Raw genomic sequence first — 24,065 nt, forward strand, 5'->3', positions numbered from 1 at the left:
AACGTCAATCGAAGCTGACATGAATGCCGTAGGACATACACGCCTACCCCGTGACGTGCCGAAGCGGCGACAAAGCCGCCCACCACCCACCAATCGCTCGCGCCCCAACGAACGACTTCTACAGCCACTTACTACCTCCCATCCGCCGCAGTTTTGCTACTACCACTTCAGATTCGGGGCAACCGCGAAGAAATGTGCCAAGGATTGTCAGTGGCCAAAATACGTGTAAGTAGGCCATCGCTTGTGGCGGTGGCCTCCCATGTTTCTAATCTTTTCTTTTTACAGGATGCAGGAACGGGCGTGTGATTTTTGGTAGACACGGGTGCTTGTCGTTCTCTTTTGCCAAGGAAACTCTTCAAAGCACGACGTAGTCTGTCTACATCTGCCGACGTCCGCTTAGAAGCTGCCAACGGATCTGCGATACCCACCTACGGTTACGAGAACCTCACATTATCGTTCGGAAACGGTAAATTCAATTGGAAGTTTCTCGTTGCTGACGTCACAATGCCAATCCTCGGTGCGGATTTCCTCTCTCATTTCCACCTTCTGGTCGATGTCGCCCACCGACGATTGGTCAACGCAGACTCGTACTTGTCGACACCTCTTCAACCCTCCCCCTCTAACCTCGCTCTCCACATCAGCGCACCCACGGATGCCTACGCCCACCTCCTCACGTCGTACCCGGAAGTTTTCCGTCCAGAACTTCGCCAAACGCCCACGGTTCCTGCCAAGCACGGTATTTATCACCATATCAAGACGACGGGACCCCCAGTCTTCGCAAAATTCAGACGTCTGGCACCGGAACAATTGGCAGCCGCCAAACAGACGTTCACCGAAATGGAGAAAATGGGCCTTTGCCAAAAGGCCTCCAGCCCATGGTCGTCACCCTTACACATCGTTCTGAAGAAAGACGGCTCCCTCCGTCCGTGCGGGGATTACAGGCGCCTGCACATGCAAACAGAACCGGATCACTACCCCCTCCCAAACATTGCCGATGTGACCTCCTACCTGCACAAAGCGAAGGTTTTCTCTACGCTCGACCTCCTGAAGGGGTATTATCAGGTGCCTATGAACCCAGAAGACATCCCCAAGACCGCCATCACCACTTCGTTTGGCACATACACCTTCAATTACTCCTGTTTTGGCCTTCGTAATGCTGGGGCAACGTTTCAACGTCTCATGGATGGCATCTTAGGGGACCTCCCTTTCTGTGTATGTTATGTGGACAACATACTTGTGTTCTCCTCCTCAAAAGAGGAACACCTCCGTCACCTGCGCATCGTGCTCGACCGCCTGCAACAAAATGGCCTTGTAGTCCGGTACGACAAGTGTACCTTTGGCGCCAACGAAGTGTCGTTCTTAGGGCATCGTATCACTCCTGAAGGAGTCCATCCCCTCCCTGAGAAGGTAGCAGCCGTTCAGAATTTCCCCGCGCCCTCAACCGTCAAAGCTCTGCAGGAATTCTTGGGCATGATCAACTATTATCACCGTTTTCTGCCAGCCATTGCCGCCACTCTTGCTCCCCTCTACGCCTCCCTCAAGGGCAAGCCAAAGGACCTGAAGTGGGGTACCCTTCAAGAAGCAGCCTTCTGCAATGCAAAGAAGGCCCTATCAACTGCTGCGGCTCTCACTTTTCCTATCCCACACGCCCCTCTCTTTCTCTCCACCGATGCCAGCGACGTCGCTATTGGTGCAGTACTCGAGCAGGTGGTCAAAGGCTCGCCCCGCCCATTGGCCTTCTTCAGCAGAAAACTGTCCAAGGCAGAATCGGGTTATTCTACTTTCGATCGAGAATTGCTGGCGGTGCACTTGGCTGTCCGTCACTTTCGCCATTTCTTAGATGGTACGCCCTTCGTCATTCACACAGACCACATGCCTCTGGTGCACGCCTTCACTCGACAGTCTGACGCCTGGTCCCCCCGTCAACGCCGACATCTCTCCGCCGTGGCTGAATACAATTGCACCCTCCAATACGTCCCTGGGAAAATGAATCCCGTTGCCGATGCCCTGTCAAGAAACACGTTGGCTGCCGTTCAACTGGAATTGGATTACAACGCCCTGGCTGAAGCCCAACGACAGGATCCAGAGTATCAAGCTTGTAGGACATCCTGCACGTCCCTCCGTTGGGAAGATTTTCCCCTCGAAGACTCCAACTCCACCCTCCTCTGTGACGTCAGTACTGGTAGACCGCGACCTTGGATTCCTGCTCCCATGCGCCGACAGGTGTTTGATTTCATTCACGGCCTTTCACATCCCTCGTGCCGTTCTACTGCACAGCTGCTGAAGGCAAAGTTCATTTGGCACGGCATTTCTAAGGATGCTAAGGATTGGGTCCGCGCCTGTACTTCTTGCCAAACTTCCAAAGTACATCGACACACGGATTCAGGAGTGGGCACCTTTCCTCAACCTCAGGGGAGTCTACCGAGGTGAGGTGAGGCCTTCTTCCACCGCACCAATGGGAGAAACCCCACCTCGAGCAGGAGAATCGTCCCGTGTTGGGGAGGAGAAGAGCCCTCAGACTTCGTTGTTGGAGTCCTGTATCCCTCCTGGGAGGGAACTGAAGGACTCCAAGACCATCCCGAAGTCTTCTTCCAGGATTCGACCAGAGCCAACGATACCCACGGAGAACGTCTACGTGTCCCCCCGAGTAGAGCCTTTGGGGACGGGAGACCTTGCTGCCAGTTCTCCAGGGGGAGAGCAGCAAGAGTCAGAGCATGCCTTCTGGCAGGTCTTGACTCTGATGAGGCATCTCAACGGGTTCCCGGACCCTGAGATTCCTCCTCGTAAGGGCAACGACACGGTCCTGGACCGAGTCTTAGGCACTCAGAAACCCGCTAAGGCCAGTGCGGCTTTGCCCTGGTCCCAAGGGGTGAAGAGTGCCAGGGATAAGGTTGAGGGCCAGCTCTCCGAGCTCGCCGCCTCCAGCCGTTCCACTGCTGGCAACAAGCTCCTCCCACCTCCTCGTGTCCACCAGAGGAGGTATTTTAAGATCATGGAGGAGTCTTGCTTAACTCTTCCATTGCACCACTCTGTGGAAGAGCCTACCAAGGGAGTCCCTCTTGAGAGACTCTCTAGCCGGCAAGTGACTCTCTCGGCGACAGAGTTCCTAAGCCAGGAGAAGGTCGCGAAGTGTGCCATGCAGGCTACTTCATGGCTGGACGTCTGGTTGGGGTCTCTTGGCATCCTGTTGCGATCCGAGGATCTGTCCAAGGAAAGCACCAGGAAGGCCCTGGAGATCTTCCTCCTTTTGGGCACCCGCACCATTGAGTGTCTGGCCCACCAAGTCTCGAACTTGTGGGCCAATTCGATCTTGAAACGACGTGATGCGATGGCAGAAAGGTTCCATTCGAAGGTCCCGGCCGTCGAAGTCAGCAGGCTCAAACATTCTTCCCTTATGGGAAATAGTCTGTTTGAGCCCAAAGATGTGGAACAGGCAGCTGAGGGGTGGAGGAAATCCAATCAGGACTCTTTCCTCCAAAGGGCTCTCACAACGAAGCCCTACAAACCTCCAGCACCTCAACAACCTTGCCCGTCCAAGACGACGAAACCGGCAGTGGCCGCAAAGACGACGGTGTCCAAACAGCAGCCCTTTCCTGTCAAAGACAAGAAAGGCAAAAAGTCCTCCAGGGGAGGCAAGAATCCTAGAGGGAGTGGCCGAGGCCGCAAACGCTAGGATTGGCAGTCCCCCTGCATGTCCACCAGTGGGGGGGATGCCTACAAAGTTGCGCAATCAGGTGGCAGCAACTCGGGGCTGATTCCTGGACGATTTCCGTAATCAGTCAGGGATATCGCGTCCCGTTCACAACATCTCTACCTCCCCTGACAGCGAATCTAGTGTCGTTGAGCTCCTATGCCATGGGATCGGCAAAGGGGCTAGCCCTACGGGCAGAAGTCGAGACTATGTTAAAGAAGGATGCTCTCCAAGAGGTCGTCGACGGTTCCCCAGGCTTCTTCAGTCGACTCTTTCTTGTAAAGAAGGTGTCTGGAGGCTGGAGACCAGTCATCGACTTCTCAGCTCTGAACAGGTCTGTCGAACAAACTCCGTTCAGCATGGAGACAGCAGACACGGTCAGACTTGCAGTGAGACCACAAGACTTCATAGTGTACGCTGGATCTGAAGGACCCGTACTTCCAGATCCCAATCCATCCGTCTTCAAGGAAGTACTTAAGATTCAGCCTAGACAACAAGATCTACCAGTTTAAGGTGCTGTGTTTCGGTTTCTCCACAGTACCTCAGGTATTCACCAGAGTGTTCACCCTGATCTCTTCGTGGGCACACAGGATCGGCATCCGTCTCCTCTGTTATCTGGACGACTGGCTGATCCTGGCAAACTCGGAGTCGACCCTTCTTCGACACCGGGACAAGCTTGGGACTTTGCCAAGATCTAGGAATCATGGTAAATCTCAACGACTGTTATATCTAGGCACGATCTTGGACACCAATCTTCACAAAACCTTTCCATCAGATGACAGGAGAGCAAGGCTGAGGAGGGTTGCAGATCCTTTCCTCAGACGAGAAGAACTCCCAGCCCAATCGTGGTTATGTCTCCTAGGTCACCTTTCCTCCCTGGCCCGTCTAGTTCCAAATGGGCGCCTCAGGATGAGATCCCTGCAATGGCGGCTCAAGTCCCGGTGGAATTAAGGTCACGATTCCCCGGACGTTTTGGTCCCTATGGGTCCTGCGGAACGGACGGACCTTCAGTGGTGGGTGACAGACAAAAACCTCCGAAAGGGAGTGGCTCTTCTCGTCCTCCCCCCTGATTTGATGCTGTTCTCGGACGCCTCAAGAGAAGGGTGGGGGCCCATGTTCTGAACCACAGGACCTCAGGCCTATGGTCAGAATCAGAAAAGTGCCTCCACATAAACCTGATAGAGATGAAGGCCGTATATCTGGCACTTCAACAGTTCCAACAGTACCTGGCGGGTCACTCCGCGTGGTGGTGATGAGCGACAACACCACAGTAGTGGCTTACATCAACAAGCAGGGAAGTACCTTTTCACAACAGCTATCCCATCTTGCAGTAGAGATACTGAGATGGACCGAAGTCCACTCGATTTCACTATTGGCTCACTTCATTCCGGGCAAAAGGAATGTGCTCGCCGACAGTCTGAGCAGGGCATCCCAGATAGTGAGTACCGAGTGGTCTTTGGATCCTCTAGTAACCAACAAAGTCCTGACTTTGTGGGGTTCCCCGATTGTGGATCTGTTCGTGACAGCCTTGAATTTCAAGCTTCCGCTGTGCTGCTCCCCAGTCCCGGACCCCAAGGCACTCTGGCAAGATGCCTTCCAACAACGGTGGGACAACATCAACGTTTACGCCTTTCCCCCGTTCTGTCTGATGAGAAGGGTGCTCAACAAGACCAGAATATCGGTCAACCTGTCAATGACCTTAGTAGCTCCGCTATGGCATCACGCAGAGTGGTTCCCGGACCTTCTGCAGCTCCTGACGGAACTCCCGAGAGAACTCCCTCCTCGACACGAGTTACTCAAGCAACCACACACCAACATCTTCCACAAAGCCGTAGCATCGCTGCGGCTTCACGCCTGGAGACTATCCAGCTTCTCCTCACAGAGAGAGGCTTTTCGCAACAAGTTGCGGAAAGGATGTCTCGACACCTGCGAAAGTCATCCGCAGGAGTCTACCAGGCGAAGTGGAGAGTCTTCTGTGGTTGGTGTCGTGAAAGGGGAATCTCTCCACTCGATGCCACTATACCAGCAATAGCGAAGTTTCTCGTGTATTTGCGGGAAGAAATGCGCCTTTCAGTCTCGGCAGTGAAAGGCTATCGCTCAGCCTTAAGTCTTGCCTTCAGGCTAAAAGGAATGGACATTTCCTCCTCGCTGGAACTTTCTCTACCCATACGAAGTTATAAACTTACCTGCTCTCAGTCGGAAGTGAGACCTCCTCCATGGAACGTGGTTCGAGTCCTCAGGTGTCTTAAGAGACCTCCTTTCGAACCATTACGCCAGGCTTCTGATCGCCACCTGACTTAGAAGACGGTGTTCCTACTTGCTTTGGCCTCGGCCAAGCGAGTCAGCGAACTTCATGGTCTCTCGTATGACATCGCCCATTCAAGGGGATGGGGGGAGGTAACGTTCAGGTTCGTCCCTGAGTTTGGGGCTAAGACTCAAAATCCAGGAGTGCCGGACCCCCGGTTCGACTCTTTCCGGATTTTGTGTCTCCGTTCTGTAACAGATGACCCAGACCATCTCCTACTGTGCCCAGTAAGGAGTCTGAGGCTCATTCTTAAGAGAACGGCTGCAGTTCGTCCTCAAGTGCAGGCATTGTTTGTGAGCACAGGAAGGACGAAGAGGAGGGTCACTAAGAATACTATCTCACCATGGATTCATAGGGTCATCCACCATTCCCTGAATCCAGACCCCCTCCGTCATGTCGCCGTAGAGCACATGATGTCAGGGGCATCGCTACGTCCCTGGCATTCAAGAGAAACTACTCTGTGACGCAGGTTCTACAAGCAGGGGTTTGGAAGCGTCAAACGACCTTCACAGCCCACTACCTGCAAGACGTGACCCACAGGAGGCTCGATACGTTCTCTATCGGCCCTGTGGTTGCTGCACAACAGCTGGTTTAAACCTCAGGCTCCTTAATGTACAAGTAGCAGAAGTTTGAGGGCATTGTTACCCGGTTTTAGTCTGCATGAATGAAAAGGTATGCCTGGCCCTTATTCTTTTCTTCATCCTCCCCTCTCTTGGGGAAAGCAGCATCCTGGGTTCTCTGCACAGCTGACCTCAAACCACTGTAGGTAAACCATGCTTCCTTGTGTTCTTAGTATTAAGATAATACTGTCGCGCCCCCATACCCTTACGAGGTGGTATTGGGAACGTCCTAACCTAGAATTCCATCTAAAGGACTCCAGGTCAACTTCGTAGGACGAGTCACACTTCACTCCTTCACACACTAGCTTACGTAGGCCGCGGTCCTTGCAGAGCAAGGTACTTGCGAGGTGCAGGGACTCCTTATCTTGAGTTCTACACACTCAGATACTGAGTCCCAAGGCAAATGCCAAAAGCCAGTAACGGCTGGGACTTACCACCCTTCCTAAGGGTTAAGTCACCCTATTTAAATAGCGTGGTTTGTATTTCGGTTACGGTACAAATGACAAATTCTTAGATAATTTGTATTTTTCCTAACCATACAAACCTTAGCTATTTAATCAAACTTGCCCGCCAGCCCTGTCCCCCGGGAAGTCCCGCTTCTAAGCAAAGTGAACTAGTTCACCGGTGTGTGAGGGGGGAGGGGTAGCTAGCTATCCCTCCCCTACCCCCTCGCTAACCAGTGAGGTACCCCCTCGCTATCTAGCGAGGTACCCCCTTCGCTAACTAGCGAGGGGGTAGTAAACCCTCGTTAAAATTCTAATGGCTCATCATTTCAGCTACGCCGAAAGTAATACCCTATTTAAATAGCTAAGGTTTGTATGGTTAGGAAAAATACAAATTATCTACAAATTTGTCATTTATCAAATACTATTAGTGCTTTGTATTATGGCCAAAGTTTCAGAAGGCATAAATGCTATAATATTTTTAAGGTAAAATTTTTTAACACATTTGTTTGTAAAACATTCTCCAATTATGACAGATGCTAATTGGTCAAATGAAGGACTATTACTGTAAGGGTAATCATCTATATTCATTTTTCATTCTCAGACTATCATTTTTGTTCATAATTCCTTTCTTTCTGCTGTCCAATCTCTCTTAACTTGTACTTCATAATGCAAATGCTGGGTTCCCCTTACCCATTTGCACTTGGGCACTTAATGGCATCAAAAGCCCCATTGCTGGGATCCATAGCCCAACTACAGAAATCCAGTCTATTCATCATTTCATTAATGTAAAAAAAAATAAAAGGAACGATGCACATACATGATGAACTCATTCTTGTGAAGGAAAGATATCTAAGAATCCTTTGTTCTGTGTGAGTGTAATTTTCATGAAATATATGCTTTAAAAGATATAGTCTGTATTTCATGATATAAGAAAAGAAAAGTACTGCATTACTTAACAAAACTTTTACAATGCTGTATATCTATTGAAAATAAACAAACCAGTAATTTAAAGATATTTCACACTGGATTGTAGTGCTATATTTTGGTTATAATAATTTGCTGTAACTGAACTGTAACAAGAACAATGAAGTGTTTACTTCATTAATCATTAATGATGATATAATCAATTCATACTGTTATTTTTTAGCTGATTTTTTATAGACTGAATATAATTGTGTGATTTTTATATGATAGTTCCTCATAATTGCAGACGACCTGAGGATTGGACTCTATCTTGGGGTGGTAGTGGCAGTATCTTTGGTTGGGGACACAACCATAGAGGCCAACTAGGAGGTGTTGAAGGAGCCAAAGTCAAGTTGCCAACACCTTGTGATACACTGACAGCTTTAAGACCTATTCAGCTAATTGGTGGTGAACAGACTCTGTTTGCTGTTACAGCTGATGGAAAGGTAAGTACATATATGTATTATGTTTCCATCAACATTCTTCTCCTCTCAAGATAAATTGAATTTTTTATTATATTGTATACAATATGTTATGGAAGGAATATGACTTTTAATGAACTGCTAATTGCTAGATCCTCATAAACATTTCTCTGTTCTCAGGTGTATGCTACTGGATATGGTGCTGGGGGACGCTTGGGTATTGGAGGGGTTGAGTCTGTTTCTACACCTACTTTATTAGAGTCTATCCAGCACATTGTTATCAGAAAGGTAGCTGTCAACTCAGGTGGAAAACATTGCCTGGCTCTTACAGCTGATGGAGATGTGTATTCATGGGGTGAAGGAGATGATGGAAAATTAGGCCATGGTAACAAAAGGTATGTGTGTATGCATTACAGAAAGCTCCCACAACTGTGATTTTAATACACCTTCTTATGTAAGATCATGACCAGTTAATCCAGAAGGAACTTGAAAGTATTTTGAAAGGTTGTTTCTTATATAAAAAAGCCTTTCTCTCAAAATCTCTCTATTCAAACTCTGACTCCTTTTTTTTCCAAGGACTACCCACTCTTTTTTTATCAATTCTTAATCTATGATGCTGTGTTTATAACTTTTGTGCTATTTGGTTTACAAAGCAAGATATTTTAGTGAACATGTTCAATGAAAAATGTTTTGAACCTTTGGATATTTTTTATGATCGTTTTGATAGGTAAATTTCAACGTAATTTGGGAAAGTACAACTATGTCTTGTTTTAATTCAGGAACACAAAGAATACATGACCAATGCTTGTGTAAGCATACAATAACATCTTTCTTGTTAATCCCTACCCGTTGGCATACAAGATCAACAAGCATTTTGGGATACCGACGCCAAGGACATATGATTTTATGAGAGACCAGAAACACTAACCTGGTGTGAACAAGGGAGTTAGATGATTACATAGAGAGGCTGAAAACATCTGATTAAAGGGGATGGGTTTTTGATTGAGTGCCTGTGGATGACATACTATTACTGGTTAAAGGAGGCTTCTTATCTGTCATGTGTAGGTGTTACTTTCCTTGTATGAATAAACTATATTGCTTGATATTTATTTTTACATTTTACACGTGAGAAAATTGCAAGTTTAATTTACTTATGCTGATGTAGAATTGAAACTATTAGTAGTATGATTGTACAGCAACCAGAGTTCATTTTTATGCTTGGGATGATTGATAGATCACTGATTATCTAGGGGCCATTTTCTTTTTCATTATTTGTTTGGTATAACTGTTGCTGCTCTATTTGCAGTTGCACCTTTGCTGTCTAATATATGTCTGCCATTATTTTTCATTGTGTATTAGGTTTGTGGATGTGTTCATTGTCAGTTAATCAACTTTGTGTGTTACTTTGTACTTAACCTTGATTTTGCAGTTATTCTTCATTTAATCAATGACCACTACTTTAATGTTAAAAATCTTCTTTCTCTTAGAGGTCTTTTCTGCAGATATCATTTGCGCCATACTTTATTGAAATGATTTGAGAGTTTTTATAATATTTTCTCTCTGTTAGTGGGGTAACTTTTGTATTGTTGTGCATGTTGCATTGTATTTCTTCCTTCCTTTTACATTTGTTCCAACATGAATACAAACCATTGTCCTTTATGAGGATGATACTTCAGCAAAGCTGCAACTACCATCAATACTTAACAAGACAGTTAAAACTACTGAAGAGCAGTGGGAAGCCTAACCCACATGTCAGTTAGCAAGACTAGCTCTTGTGACTTTGGCTTAAAGTACACAGCTCATTTTTCTTTGCCTACACTTACACCAAATAGTCTGGCCTATTCTTTCCACATTCTCGTCTGTCCTCATACACTTGACAACATTGAGATTACCGAACAATTCTTCTTCACTCAATGAGTTAACTACTGCACTTTAATTATTCAGTGGCTACTTTCCTCTTGGTAAGGGTAGAATAAACTCAAGCTATGGTAAGCAGTATTTCTAGGAGGACACTCCAAAATCAAACAATTGTTCTCTAGTTCTGGGTGGTACCATAACCTCTGTACCATGGTCTTTCGATGTCTTGGGGGTAGAGTTCTCTTGCTTGAGGGTACACTCATGCACACTATTACACCTTATCCTCCCCATGTTCATTTGAAGTTTTTTTAGTTTATATATTAAAGATTATTTTTAAATATTAAACTTAGCTGGTGAATATATAATAGCTGACGTCTCGGACGGCTCGACAGAAACACAAAAACTCGCGAGCGATCGCCATGAAGGTTGCGGGTGTGCCCACCAGCGCCGACTATCGGCCAGATACCGCATATACATGTAAACAGCCTCAGTTCTTCTCTGTCGGTCTTGTCGACAAGTTGATTCCGCTCGCTGTTGACCTGGAGTTTTTCGTCATTCTTGGTGAAGTACTTCTTTTTGGTTTTGAGCTTTCGCAGTGACAGGTGTTTTTCTCTTCAATTAAAACTCTTGAACCCTTTTTTGGATAGCGTTTATTGTTGATGACTTTGGATTGTTTTTGGATTTTCTTTGACTTTTCAAAATGGCTGACCCTTCTCCTATCCCTGGACCTAAATTTCGTAAATGTAATGCTAGGGATTGTAACAAACGTCTTCCCAAGGCCTCTCTCGACCCACATACCGTGTGTTCTAATTGCCGGGGTAAAACCTGCCAATTAGGAGATCGGTGTGATGAGTGCGTGGTACTTTCGGAATTCGACTGGCTAGAGTTTGATAAATATTCTCGTAAGCTTGAGAGAGATAGGGTGAGGAGAAGCTCCTCTAGGTCGTTGTATTTTTCCTCCTCCCATGCCCCTGAACCTAATCCTTCCCCTGTAGTAGTTGTTCCTGAACCCTCTACTAGCACTCATGAACCATCCATGCGGGATATGTTGCTTGCCATTCAAGCTTTGGGCGAGAGAGTTGAGTCTTTAGCATCGGACCGTAATCAACTCATGGCGGATGTGAATGTGTTAAAGTGTCAGAGTGCCACATTAGAAAATCGTGGGGCTAAAGTGATTAGTGCGCAAAGTGTTTTTAGTGTTGCGACCGAGGGTTCGTCTGTTCGTGCTTGTCGTTCACCTAGTCCGAGACCTCTTTCAGGCTCCCCTGCACCAGGGAGAAGTAATGTCGTAGGACTTAAGGGGACGAGAGGCTTTAACCAACGAACAGACGTTCCCTCTGTGGTATCGGGCGTGTCTTGTCAAGATCGCCCCTACCATAAGACGAGCGAGGCTGTTTTCTCCTCGTCATCCGAAGGCTTCTCGCAAAAGAAACCTTGGAGCAAAGTTTCTAGACCCTTAAAGCGGAAGTCAGTCCCTTCAGGACAGGTCCAGCATCCTGGCTGTAGCCATTGGGACAGCTCTGACCCTTTGCAGTCGTCGGAAGACTGTTCTCCGATTAAACGTAAGCGTAACACGGGCTCCGAGAGTCTCAGTAAGAGCAATGTTTTGCCGTCACAGACGTTACCATCGTCTCGGCCCGTACCGACTCCCGTTGATCCTAAATGGGTTGTCCTGCAGGATATGCAGAATAAGCTTGCCTCCCTTATGGAGGAGTATACCGTTGAGCAGGTTCACGATGATCCTCGCCGTTACGCTGATCGAGACTCTGGCCGTCAGCCGCCCAAACGACCCTTTACTCGTCCTTTTGACATTACAAAGCGTGATATCAGTAATTTGTCACGTCAGTCACGTGACTTGGAGCCTCACTCGATGCAGTCCCGTGTTGACTTTCAGCCGCTGCCGCAGTCTCGTGTTGACGTTCAGCCGCTGCCGCAGTCTCGTGTTGACGTTCAGGACGTTCGCCAACCAGCTCAGTTGCCTTGTTTTGACGTTGAGCGTCAAGCACCGCAGTCAAGGGTTGTTTTGACTGCTCAGTCTAGGCAGTCAAGGCAGTCTCGACTTGACGTCGAGCGTCCTTCAGCTCCTGTTGTTGTTGCTGGTCAGTCCTTTCAGCAGCGACATGACGTAGCCTCCTTGACTACTACTGCTGCTCCTTTGCGTGTGGACTTTGCTTGTCAAGCATTGCCACCGCGGCAGGTCTCTCCCTTTCTTGAGACTCATCAATTGTCGGACGAGGTTCCTTCAGATGAGGATGTTGCTGATCCTCCGCCTACTGATATTCCTTTGGATGCTTTATCAGACGTAGAAGAGCCTAAGGCTGCTCAACCTTCGATGGACTTTAAGAAAATCGTGATGATTTTTAAGGATCTTTTCCCAGACCATTTTGTTACTTCCGCTCCTCGTTCACCTCCGTCAGAGTTTGCGCTAGGCTTAGCTGCTGCGAAGCCTTCTTTTACTAAGCTAGTGCTCTCGCGCTCTTCTAAGAGGGCTTTACGCTTGCTGGGCGACTGGTTGGTTACCAGGAGGAGTTTGGGGAAGACGGCCTTTGCCTTCCCTCCTTTTAAACTAGCTTCTAGAGCGAGCGTCTGGTATGACACGGGAGAAGTTCTCGGCTTGGGAGTCCCTGCCTCTGCCCATGGTGACTTCTCAAGCCTCGTAGACTCTCCCCGTCGCCTGGCCATGAGACGCTCTAAAGTTTGTTGGTCCTCCTCGGACCTTGACCATCTCCTTAAAGGGGTTTTCAGGGCCTTCGAAGTTTTTAACTTTTTAGATTGGTCTCTAGGAGCATTAAGCAGGAAGATCTCGTCTACCCACCAGGATGTTTCCGTACTTATTATGTCTTGTATGGACAAAGCCATCCGCGATGGCTCCAATGAGCTCGCCGCCACCTTTACGTCTGGAGTCCTGAAGAAGAGGGAAACTCTTTGCTCATTCCTTTCAGCAGGAGTTACTCCCTGTCAAAGGTCGGAGCTTCTCTTTGCCCCCTTATCAGCTGCCTTGTTTCCTCAACAGCTGATCAAGGACATTGCGGCTTCGCTTGTGCAGAAGGATACACACGACCTGATGGCTACTTCTGCTCGCAAGGGAGCTCCTTCGTCGTCTTATGTCGTGAGGCCCAAGGTCGATACCCCAGCGACTAGATTTATCCCGCCCTTTCGTGGCAGAGCCCCCAGCAGGGGAGGCGCTCGTGCCGACGGAAAGAGAGGCAAGAGGAGAGGATCCAAGTCCTCCCGTGGCAGAGTCTGACTGCCCACGTCCTCAGACAGCGGTAGGGGCCAGACTGAACAGCTTCTGGCAGGCCTGGGAGAAGAGGGGTGCAGACCAAGAGTCTGTGTTGTTGCTCAAGGAGGGGTACAAAATACCTTTTGTACGCAGACCTCCTCTAGTAACAGTTCCTCTAGACCTCTCTCCCAGGTATCGAGAGGAGTCAAGAAGACAAGCTCTACATCAGCAGGTGTCTCTGTTACTAGAGAAGGGAGCGGTGGTGAAAGTCTCGGACCTTCAATCACCGGGATTTTACAACCGTCTCTTCCTAGTCCCAAAACATACGGGAGGTTGGAGGCCAGTGCTGGACGTCAGTGCGCTCAACGTTTTTTTTATAATAGCAAAATTTACGATGGAGACCACGAAGTCTGTCCTAGCAGCGGTCAGAGAGGGATACTGGATGGTCTCTCTCGACCTGCAGGATGCGTACTTCCACATTCCTATTCACCCAGATTCTAAACCGTATCTGAGGTTTGTTTACAGGAATGTGGTGTACCAGTTTCGAGCACTGTGCTTCGGCCTCAGCCCTGCTACTCTCGTGTTTACGAGGCTCATGATGAATGTGGCAAAATTCCTTCATTTATCGGGAATCCGAGCCTCCCTGTACTTGGACGACTGGCTTCTCAGAGCATCGTCCCGTCATCGCTGTCTGCAGGACCTTAACTGGACGTTGGGTCTGGCAAAGGAGTTGGGACTGTTGGTGAACTTAGAAAAGTCTCAACTGAATCCATCCCAGACTATTCTCTATTTGGGGATGGAGATTCGCAGTCTAGTTTTTCGGGCTTTTCCGTCTGCCACCCGGATAGAGCAAGCCCTGCTCAAAGTCCGCCTCATGCTGAAAAAAGACCGTTGCTCAGTAAGAAGTTGGATGAGCCTCTTAGGGACTCTGTCATCCCTGGAGCAATTTGTCTCATTAGGGAGACTTCACCTTCGCCCTCTCCAGTTCCATCTAGACTCACACTGGAACTTAGACGTGGTCCTAAGGTTCCTAATGTCCGACAGGTTTGAGCCATTACATTCAGCCTCCCTGAAGGATCTCACCCTCAAGACGCTTTTCTTAGTGTGCTTGGCTTCGGCTAAAAGGGTCAGTGAGATCCATGCCTTCAGTAGGAACATCGGCTTTTCTACAGATAAAGCCACATGTTCACTTCAGCTTGGTTTCTTGGCCAAAAATGAACTGCCTTCTCGTCCTTGGCCTAAGTCGTTTGATATACCTTGCCTGTCAGAGATCGTAGGCAACGAGCTTGAAAGAGTACTGTGTCCAGTCAGAGCTCTTAAGTTTTATTTAGCTCGTACAAAATCCTTACGAGGTGGATCTGAGGCCTTGTGGTGCTCAGTTAAGAAGCCATCATTGCCTATGTCTAAAAATGCTTTATCGTATTTTATTAGATTTTTAATCCGAGAGGCTCATTTTCATTTGAGTGAAAAAGATCGTTGCTTGCTTAAGGTCAAGACGCACGAAGTAAGAGCTATAGCAACTTCCGTGGTCTTTAAGCAAAACAGATCTCTACGAAGTATTATGGACGCGACCTTTTGGAGGAGCAAGTCGGTGTTTGCTTCATTTTACTTAAAAGACGTCCAGACTCTTTATGAGGACTGCTACACACTGGGTCCATTCGTTGCAGCGAGTGCAGTAGTGGGTGAGGGTTCTACCACTACATTCCCTTAATTCCAATATCCTTTTAATCTTCTCTTGAAATGTTTTTAATCTTGTTTTGGGTTGTACGGAAGGCTAAGAAGCCTTTCGCATCCTTTTTGATTTGGCGGGTGGTCAAATGTCATTTCTTGAGAGCGCCCAGATTAAGGGTTTTGATGAGGTCCTGTTGTATGGGTTGTCGCCCTGGATACTACAGCTCCTGGGAGTCTTTCAGCATCCTGAGAGGATGGCTGGGCTTCGTGAGGAAAGCGGACTAACAAGGCAGAGTAATCGTCAGAGTCAGCTTCCTTACCAGGTACCTATATTTATTTGGGTTTTGTTATGATATAACTGTCAAAAACTCTAAGCATATACGCCTATATTGTATTAATACTGGTCTCTACCCACCACCATGGGTGTGAATCAGCTATTATATATTCACCGGCTAAGTTAAATATTTAAAAATGATATTTTGATTATAAAATAAATTTTTGAATATACTTACCCGGTGAATATATAAATTATAGGCCCTCCCTTCCTCCCCGATAGAGACCCAGCGGAATGAGAAGAACTGAGGCTGTTTACATGTATATGCGGTATCTGGCCGATAGTCGGCGCTGGTGGGCACACCCGCAACCTTCATGGCGATCGCTCGCGAGTTTTTGTGTTTCTGTCGAGCCGTCCGAGACGTCAGCTATTATATATTCACCGGGTAAGTATATTCAAAAATTTATTTTATAATCAAAATATCATTTTAATGTTACTGTTCTTAAAATATTTTATTTAAATTGTTCGTTACTTCTCTTGTAGGTTATTTATTTCCTGGTTTCCTTTCCTCACTGAGCTATTTTTTCCTCTTTGAGTCCTTGGGCATATAGCATCTTGCTTTTCCAACTATGGTAGTAGCTCAGCTAGTGGTAATAATAATAATGATGAATGGATATGCAGTTGTTTTTAGGTAAAACTGCAAGAATTATGGAAGGTTCATGTGCAAACCTGCCATTAATCCTATCATCCTTGTTCCTTTTGCATGAATGTTCGTAGTTATTCCCTTGGTACGTGTGCCTGCTTGATGACGAGAACCTGAACCTAAGTAAGTTGTCCTTCTATGGGCATCGCTGATGCTCTGTCGGTGGGAGAAGGTGTCTTCCCAATTCCTGCTACCTCTGTAGAGGCACTGAAGAGTGTGGCACCTGCTAATGTGGTTCATGCTGCTTTCAAAGAGGCCCCTGTGACCCCATCTTCCTTGGAAGTGGTGTCGTTGGTTTCCATAACCTCAACCCTGAAGAAAACTGGCAAGAAGCTCCTCTTGTAGCTCTCTTTGCTCCTCCTCTACCTCGTCTTCATCAGGTTCTTCAGACACTGCGACCATGTAGAAGGAAAAGTCACTGAAGAATCCAAGAAGACTGATCGACAAAATTTTTGTGAGATTCCAACTGATCTCTCCCTGCTTACTAAACCCAACAGGGAAGGTGTGCTTTGTCTTTTATTGGACCAAGAATGCGCATGTTTGGTTAAGATGAAGGGCTCCGCCCACATGTGTATGTTCCATTGTAGAGAGAGAGAGAGAAAGAGGAGGGATATTTCATCATGTACGTGTGAGCAGTGACAAATTCTTTTAGTGACTGATATATATGCCACGCGCCTGCTTGCCAACCAACAACTCGCTCGCCAACAGCACCATAAAGGCTAAAGTACACTACTTTGTCAATCTCTGCAGATGCAAGTGCTAAAGACATTTTCGTTTCCAAAGGGGAAGTAGATTGTTAGTCTGGTCCTGCTTCAATCTCTCCAGTGCTTTTTATGCAAGAGCCTGTTTCTGGCCAGAAGAGCCAGGCTAAGTAAAATAAAAATCTTCAAAGTACACTCCAAGTTCCATTCAATTCAGTCATCGGGAATTTTTTTATGGATGAAGGCGATCTTACAATTCCTCATTTGCTCATAAAGGCTGCCTAGAACTTTTTTTGGTTATTTTATCCTCCAAGTAGTTTATTAATAATCTAATGAAAGAGTGACAGATTTATAAAAATTGAAAGCATTACATTTTCAAATATTCTAATTAAGTAAGTATGTTTTATACAAATAATCAGTAAATTGGTTAAACCAAATTTTCAATTATTTCATTCAAGTTTGCAAGTAATTTTCAAACTAATAAGTAAATGAATACCGAAAGCATACAATTTTCAAATTACTTTTTTTAAGTTTGTAGGTTCTTTGTATTCAAGAGATAAGTAAAGTAATATGAATCTTATAGAAAAGATAGCTTATAAACATCAAGAACATAACATTTTCACATATTTGATATAAGCAAGCAGGTTATTTTTATACAATCACATCTCAGAAAAATGCAACACCAAAACACGCTAGTTATTTTTATTGAAAAAGTCAATTATTTGCATTTCTGAAGATGTTCAGTAAATCCCTAGATTTTAGCCCTCATAGCTGGAGCACCATCATATAAAGAAGTAAAATTTAGTTCTTTGGGACATTGTTGTCTGAAGTAGTTAAAATGTCTGTTCCCCATATCCTTCCATTAATGTTGCCTTAGGCAAGCTATTCTTCATACTATAAAAGATTATCAGTTAAAGCACGAATAAAATAATATTTGTTCCGACGCGATATACGAACCTCGTAATCATTTAATATAGGAATTCGCTTCAGCTCAGCTGAAAAAAGCCGAAGAGAAAGAAAAGCAGGCAGTTGTGCTGATTGGTTGGCTGGCGGTATAGGGCGGAGCTTAGCTCTCCCCCCCCCCCCCCCCCCCCCCAGCCAGCCCGCTTTCCCCATTTACTCGCTTCGGCTCAATGTGGATTGTTGCCTACTCTCCGCTCTCTACGCTACAGCCTTTTGCCTTATCTTGTGCCTGTGTACTAGTGATTGGTCTTTGTTATGAAGGAGAAAGTTACTCTTTAAAATGCGATGTTGTGTAGGCCGTGGCGGGCGTTGCTTTGGGTGGCGTTCGTCATCTTCTGTAGACCCGCACACGCTCTGCTCGACATGCAGGGGAAAACCTTGCTCTCAAGGTTCTCCTTGCCATAGTGTGAATCCTGGCCGCTATTTTGGGAAGCCCGGATTCACAGCCTGTTGGGATTGTCTCGGGTTTCACCAGGGGAGCGGTTGACCTTAGCGCTCCCGCTATTTCGGCGATCCTGAGAGACACCTGACAGGTTGGTGTTACCGATGACGACACGTTGCCCGGTGAGAAGGGGGAATTTGGGCGTCTCTCGGATTATCAGGTAAGCTTAACTTAAATTTGTTAAGACGCCGTTTAAATATGGCGGACGAGCTTCAAAAACGTCATTTGAATGATACGATTGTTGATGAACACTTGAATGTAATTGAGTTTGTAACAGGGTTGCCAGGTTGGCCTTTTTCAGCTAAAGACATCAAATTTGGCATTTTTCAACTAAAGACATAAAATTTGGCCTTTTTTTTATTTGAAATTGGTTAGCCTTAAGCAATATCATAAAAGGTTGGCCTTAAAGGCTATACCTTTGGCCTTTTTTAACTTCTTAAAGCTGCAGTTGATCAAAGTTGGCCTTTTTTCACTTAGGAAACCTGGCAACCCTGGGTTGTAACTTTATCGACTCCCATGTTCACTAATGCCTCTGTGGTTGTTGACTATGTACCTGATAAGGCATTTGTTCCTGGCAAAATGCAAACTTTTTCTAAGGGTAAAATAATTGCAGGACTCTCTGTTAAAACAAGGGAGAGTAAAGTTTTAATCACTGAGATTTCATTAACAACTGATGGCAAATCCTTTACAGCTTCACCCGCAAGTCAGTTAAAATTAAAATCTGCCAAATCTTCTGCTGATAAGCAGTTAAAATTAAAATCTGCCAAATCTCCTGCTGATACAATATGTTTTTCAGGTTCACCATGTTCACCGACCACGGCTCTTTCTATAGACATAGCTCGGGTTGTTCATCCTCGTCCAGTGTCGTCTGCTCTTGCCTCGACCAACGTTCCAGCACCTCGCAGGTGGCACAAGAAGAGGAAGCCTGGGCGGTATTCCTCTTCTAGTTCCTCCTCCTCTTCGTCTTCATCTTCTGACTCTGACTCTTCTCCCCCAGGGGAAAGAGGAAAGACAAGAAGAGAAAGTGAAGAGGGCCAGGAAGGCCAGTCGCAGTCGAAGGGACATGGCGCCCCGAGACACCTCTTCTCCTCCGGAAAATGAGGGCGATGTACGAGATTCCCGTGTTCCCTGCACTAGTGGGATTGTTCACGGCGAATCTCGCGCAAGGCCTCCATGCGCTCGAGGGCGTAGGTATCGTCTCCCAGAGCATGGTGATGGGGTCCTCGGGCCCTCGATCTACTGCTCAGACTCAAATTGAATCGCTCTTGAGCGGGGAAAGGAGAGTCCTGGCTTCAGCATGATATCTCAGCTGTGGTCTCTCGTGAAGAATCCGCGGTTCGCATGACTACCTCCACGGGGGTAGCCACGCAGACCAACTCAGCGACTCGTGTAACGTGTGAGCAGGCCCAGACAGTCGCGCACTCTACCCGCGCGACTCGTGCCTGGCATGGAGCCACCTTGCGGCTCAGCCCGCGGTATGGGGGCCGGTCGTGCATGATCAGGCTAGCTCTCGCACTTATCAGCTGCGAGATATGCAGCCAACCCCCATGTTTTCTGGCCATGCAGCAGGTGAGGCTGCGCGCACCACTTGCGCGACTAAACTGTCTACACCTCCTGGTGCGGGCGCTGCAGTTCCCAGCGACCCCGCTCGCGCTCAAGCTCCTTCGGGAGCATCGAGGGGCTCGCAGTGACCAGTCACGCACTCGGTCGCAGTGGGAACCTCGATGCATTCCGTCGGGGATGAACCCTGCCAGGGTCCTTCCTTGACTCCTGAATACACGGCTGGTTCGGTCCTAGGACCAGAGCAAGGGTATTCGTGGGGGATGTCATAACCCGTGCAGCATGTCGCTTCCCCCACACCTACAGATGTAGCGGGACGAGGGATCAGCCACTTCCACGACCTTCACCGGCTGTGGTAACGGAAGATCCCGAGGTGGAGTCGCAGGTCCTAGAGGTCCTTAACCCCATGCGTGAGATTAATGGCCTCAGGGCTCCTCCTGCGGTAGTGTCTGAGATAAGTGTGCAGCCTTGGAGATCCTATGGGGAGCTCCCGAAGGCAGTTCACGGCCCCTCACACTACCTTGGTTGAGACAGGTTGCTCGAGCATTGGACCGAGTGAGTGACCAGATCACAGGACCTGGTGACTCGCCTAGGCCAAGGTTCGAACAAGCTTCGCCATCAACCACTCCAGCGACAGAAGAGGTACTTTGTCACAGAGTCTTCTGTCTTGTCCTCTCTCTCTCGACCTTGTGGTCGGAGCGCTTGCTGGGAGTTCCTCGGTCGAGAGCTTGAAATCCCAGAGAGTGGCCTTCTCGGCCTCTGAGATTTCAACTATGGAGTCCATCTCTGTAGCTGCTCTCAAGGCTGCTTTGTGGCACGACCACTGGTGTGGTACGGCCACAGTGTTCGCGCGGGACACCAAGCTCGCTAACCCCGAACACATGGAGCAGTACAGGAACCTGGCTTTGTCTGGTGGGAAAGCTGTTGCTTTTTTCGTGGACCAGCTTGCTACCCAGTATGCCAATCTGATCCTCAAAAAACGCGAGGCAGTAGCCACTCGTTTGGCGAAATAGATTGGTTCAGGAGAGGCCTGGCACTCAGGAACTTTCCTATTAAAGCTGCAACTTCTCTCTTTCCACCAGAAGAAGTTTGGGCCGAGTGGGATAAATGGCGCCTCGACTCGAAGGACTCCGTTACCCATCAGGCGCAAGCTGAGAGTTTCAAGGGACCTGGTCCCGCAAAACCATCCGCAACCAGGCCGAGTCAGGCCAACCCCACAGAAAGTGGCAAGAGTACCAATGGTCGTGCTCCTGCTGCTCCTGTGCAGCCGACACCTACTCCTTTTCAGAAGGGTTCTGCCCCCAAACAGACCTTTCAGTCTCCCTCGGGAGCTCTGCCACGTCGAGGAAAGAACAGGGGCAAGCAAGGGAAAGGGAAACACTTGAGATTGGCTCTCCACTTCCCATGCTGCGGAGGGTAGGGGGATGCCTATTGCGCCATTGGGCAATGTGGCAGCAACTCAGGGCCGAGGAATGGGTAGTGTTGACCCTTCGCGGAGGGTATAAGCTCCCATTCGTGCTTCATCGGCCCCCCCATCCTCCACTCCAATAGCGTTCCACACATACGCTCCAACATCCCTGAAGGCTCTGGCCTTGGAGGCGGAGGTCCAGGAAATGTTGGAGAAGGATGCGCTAGTAGTCGTACACAATCAGTCACCAGGAGGTTGGAGACCGATCATCAACCTTTCGCCATTGAACAAGTTTGTTCAGCAAACTGTGTTCAAGATGCTGACAGTTCGCATTGTGCTGTTAGCCATCAGGCAGTACGACTTTATGCTTTCAATAGACTTGAAGGACGCGTGCTTTCAAGTACCAGTTCATCGATCGTCTAGAAAGTACCTCCGATTCGCCTTCCAGGGCACGGTGTACCAGTTCAAAGTACAGTACTGTGCTTCGGACTGTGCACAGCTCCCCAAGTGTTCACGGGATTATTCACGACGGTAGCAGCTTGGGCCCACTCGAGGGGCATCCGCATACTGATGTACCTCGATGACTGGCTGATTCTCGCTCCCTCGCAGGAGCAGTTGAGTCAGGATCGAGACTCGCTTCTGGCAGTCTGTCGCAATCTGGGGATCGTGGTGAACTGCGAGAAGTCGAACCTCATTCCCAAGCAAAAGGTGAAGTATCTGGGAATGCTGATTGACTCGGCATTCCAGCCCTCCAGTGGCAAGCTCTTCTAGGTCACCTCTCCTCACTGGAGAAGCTCGTTCCTTTCGGGTGGATCCATCTCCACTCCCTTCAGTGGTGTCTGAAGGAGCAGTGATCGGCAGCCACCGATCCTCCCTCTCGTCCGGTCCTCATGGAACGAGAGGTGAGGAAGGATCTCCTTTGGTGGCTAAACAAGGAGAACCTCATGACAGGGTTTTCTCATAAACCCTCCTCCACCTCAGTTCCGTCTCTTCACAGATGCGTCCACGGAAGGTTGGGGTGCACACCTGGACCACTTGGTCGTGTCAGGTGTGTGGTCGGAAGAGAAGAAACACCTGCACGTCAACGTGCTGGAAATGATGGCAGTCTCGAGAGCACTCTTTCATTTCCAGGCCCGTTGGAGAAAGCACTCGGTAGTGCTGATTAGCGACAACACTTCCGTGGTCGCGCACGTCAACAAGCAAGGGGGCACGCTCTCACGTCCCTTGCAGCAGTTAACGAGGCAGGTGTTTCTGTGGGCAGAGTCAACTCGTAACCTTGTCAGCTAGGTATATTCCAGGCAAGAGAAGTGTTCGGGCAGATGCCCTAAGTTGCAGAAACCAGGTAATAGGGGCAGAATGGTCTCTTCACCCTTGGGTCGCTAGTAGAGTACTCGACCTCTGGGGAGAACCGTGCATCGACCTTTCGCAACACGGCACAACGCCAAGCTTGCTGTGTTTTACTCTCCAGTACCAGATCCCGCGGCTGCGTCTGAGGACGCACTGCAACATCCTTGGGATCTACTGGATTGCTACACATTCCCCCCCCCCTTTTTGCTTGCTTCGCGCAGTCCTGTACCAGGTCCTAGTAGCTCCAGGACTCAGGATGACTCTCATTGCTCCACTATGGCCACACATGGAGTGGTTTCCCGATCTGTTGTTGCTCCTGGTCGAGGCACCGCAAGAGCTATCACACTGGCCCAATCTCCTTTGGTAACCCTTGTCGAACAGGTACCACCAGGCAGTGCAGTCGCTCAGACTTCACGCGTGGAGACTATCCAGCATCTCCTCAGAACGCGAGGCTTTTCGCGACTCACTGCGAGAAACATGTCAGGGTACCTTATAAGATCCTCCTCCTCCATCTACCAAAGGAAGTGGTCGGTCTTCTGTGATTGGTGTAGTGGAAGGGGTATCTCTATAGTCGGAGCCTTTCTGACTCAGATCGCAGACTTCCTAGTCTTTTTTCGCAGAGATAAGCTCCTTTCGATTTCTGCCATTAAAGGGTACAGGTCTGCCCTTGCAATGGTGTTCCGTCTGAAGGGCATAGATATCTCCAACGCCCTGGGGATTTCTATGCTCATTAAGAGCTTCGAACAGTCGCGTCCCCCGAGGGAACTTAGAGTTCCCCAGTGCGATGTCACCTTAAATCTCGGGTCTCTTACTCGTGTTGCGTATGAACCTTTGAGCCGTGCCTCAAACAGGCACTTGACCTTTAAGACTGTTTTGTATGCTAGCCTTATTATCGGCGAAGAAAGTCGGGGAGTTACACGGCCTCTCCTGTAATGACACTCACGCAGAGGGTTGGAAGGAGATCTCCTTGAGTTTTGTGCTAGAGTTTGTGGCCAAGACTCAGAACCCAGCGATTCACGATCCCAGGTTCGAGGCCTTCACTATTCCTTCCTTACCGGATGTGGCGGTTCAGGTGAGAGGTTTCTCTGTCCCGTCAGGTGTCTCCGGCGCTATCTTAAGCGAACTCGGCATCTCAGACCTGAATGTCGACGACTTCGTTAGTACCGGCAGAACCAATAGGGCGGTGTCGAGGAACACGATATCCTTCTGGATCCGTGAGACCATCCGCAAGGCGTTTGAGACTTCCTCAAGAGTCCAAGCACCAGCGAGGGTTAAAGCTCACGAGATCAGGGGCATTGCTTCCACACTTGCTTTCAAGAGAAATCTTGCAGTGGGCCAAGTGCTGAAGGCTGGCATTGGGAATGCCAGACCACCTTTATGGCCTTTTACTTGAGGGAGTTTACGCACAAGTCCTTGGATACCTTTTTTCTTGGCCCTGTGGTAGCAGCTCAAGCTATTGTCTGACCTTT

The 24,065-nt window shown here is 48.2% G+C and overlaps 1 protein-coding gene across 1 annotated transcript in view; it reads left to right on the top strand.

The window, feature by feature from the left end:
* HERC2 (E3 ubiquitin-protein ligase HERC2) overlaps positions 1-24,065 on the top strand; it is a 496,511-nt gene that overhangs the window by 423,367 nt on the left and 49,079 nt on the right. Inside the window, exons 71-72 of the mRNA XM_068391274.1 lie at positions 8,273-8,471; positions 8,628-8,842. Of these exons, the coding sequence (XP_068247375.1) occupies positions 8,273-8,471; positions 8,628-8,842 (414 nt within the window). The remainder of the gene's footprint in view (positions 1-8,272; positions 8,472-8,627; positions 8,843-24,065) is intronic.

Source organism: Palaemon carinicauda, chromosome 17, assembly GCF_036898095.1.
Source record: "Palaemon carinicauda isolate YSFRI2023 chromosome 17, ASM3689809v2, whole genome shotgun sequence".
Taxonomy (NCBI): Eukaryota; Metazoa; Arthropoda; class Malacostraca; order Decapoda; family Palaemonidae; genus Palaemon; species Palaemon carinicauda.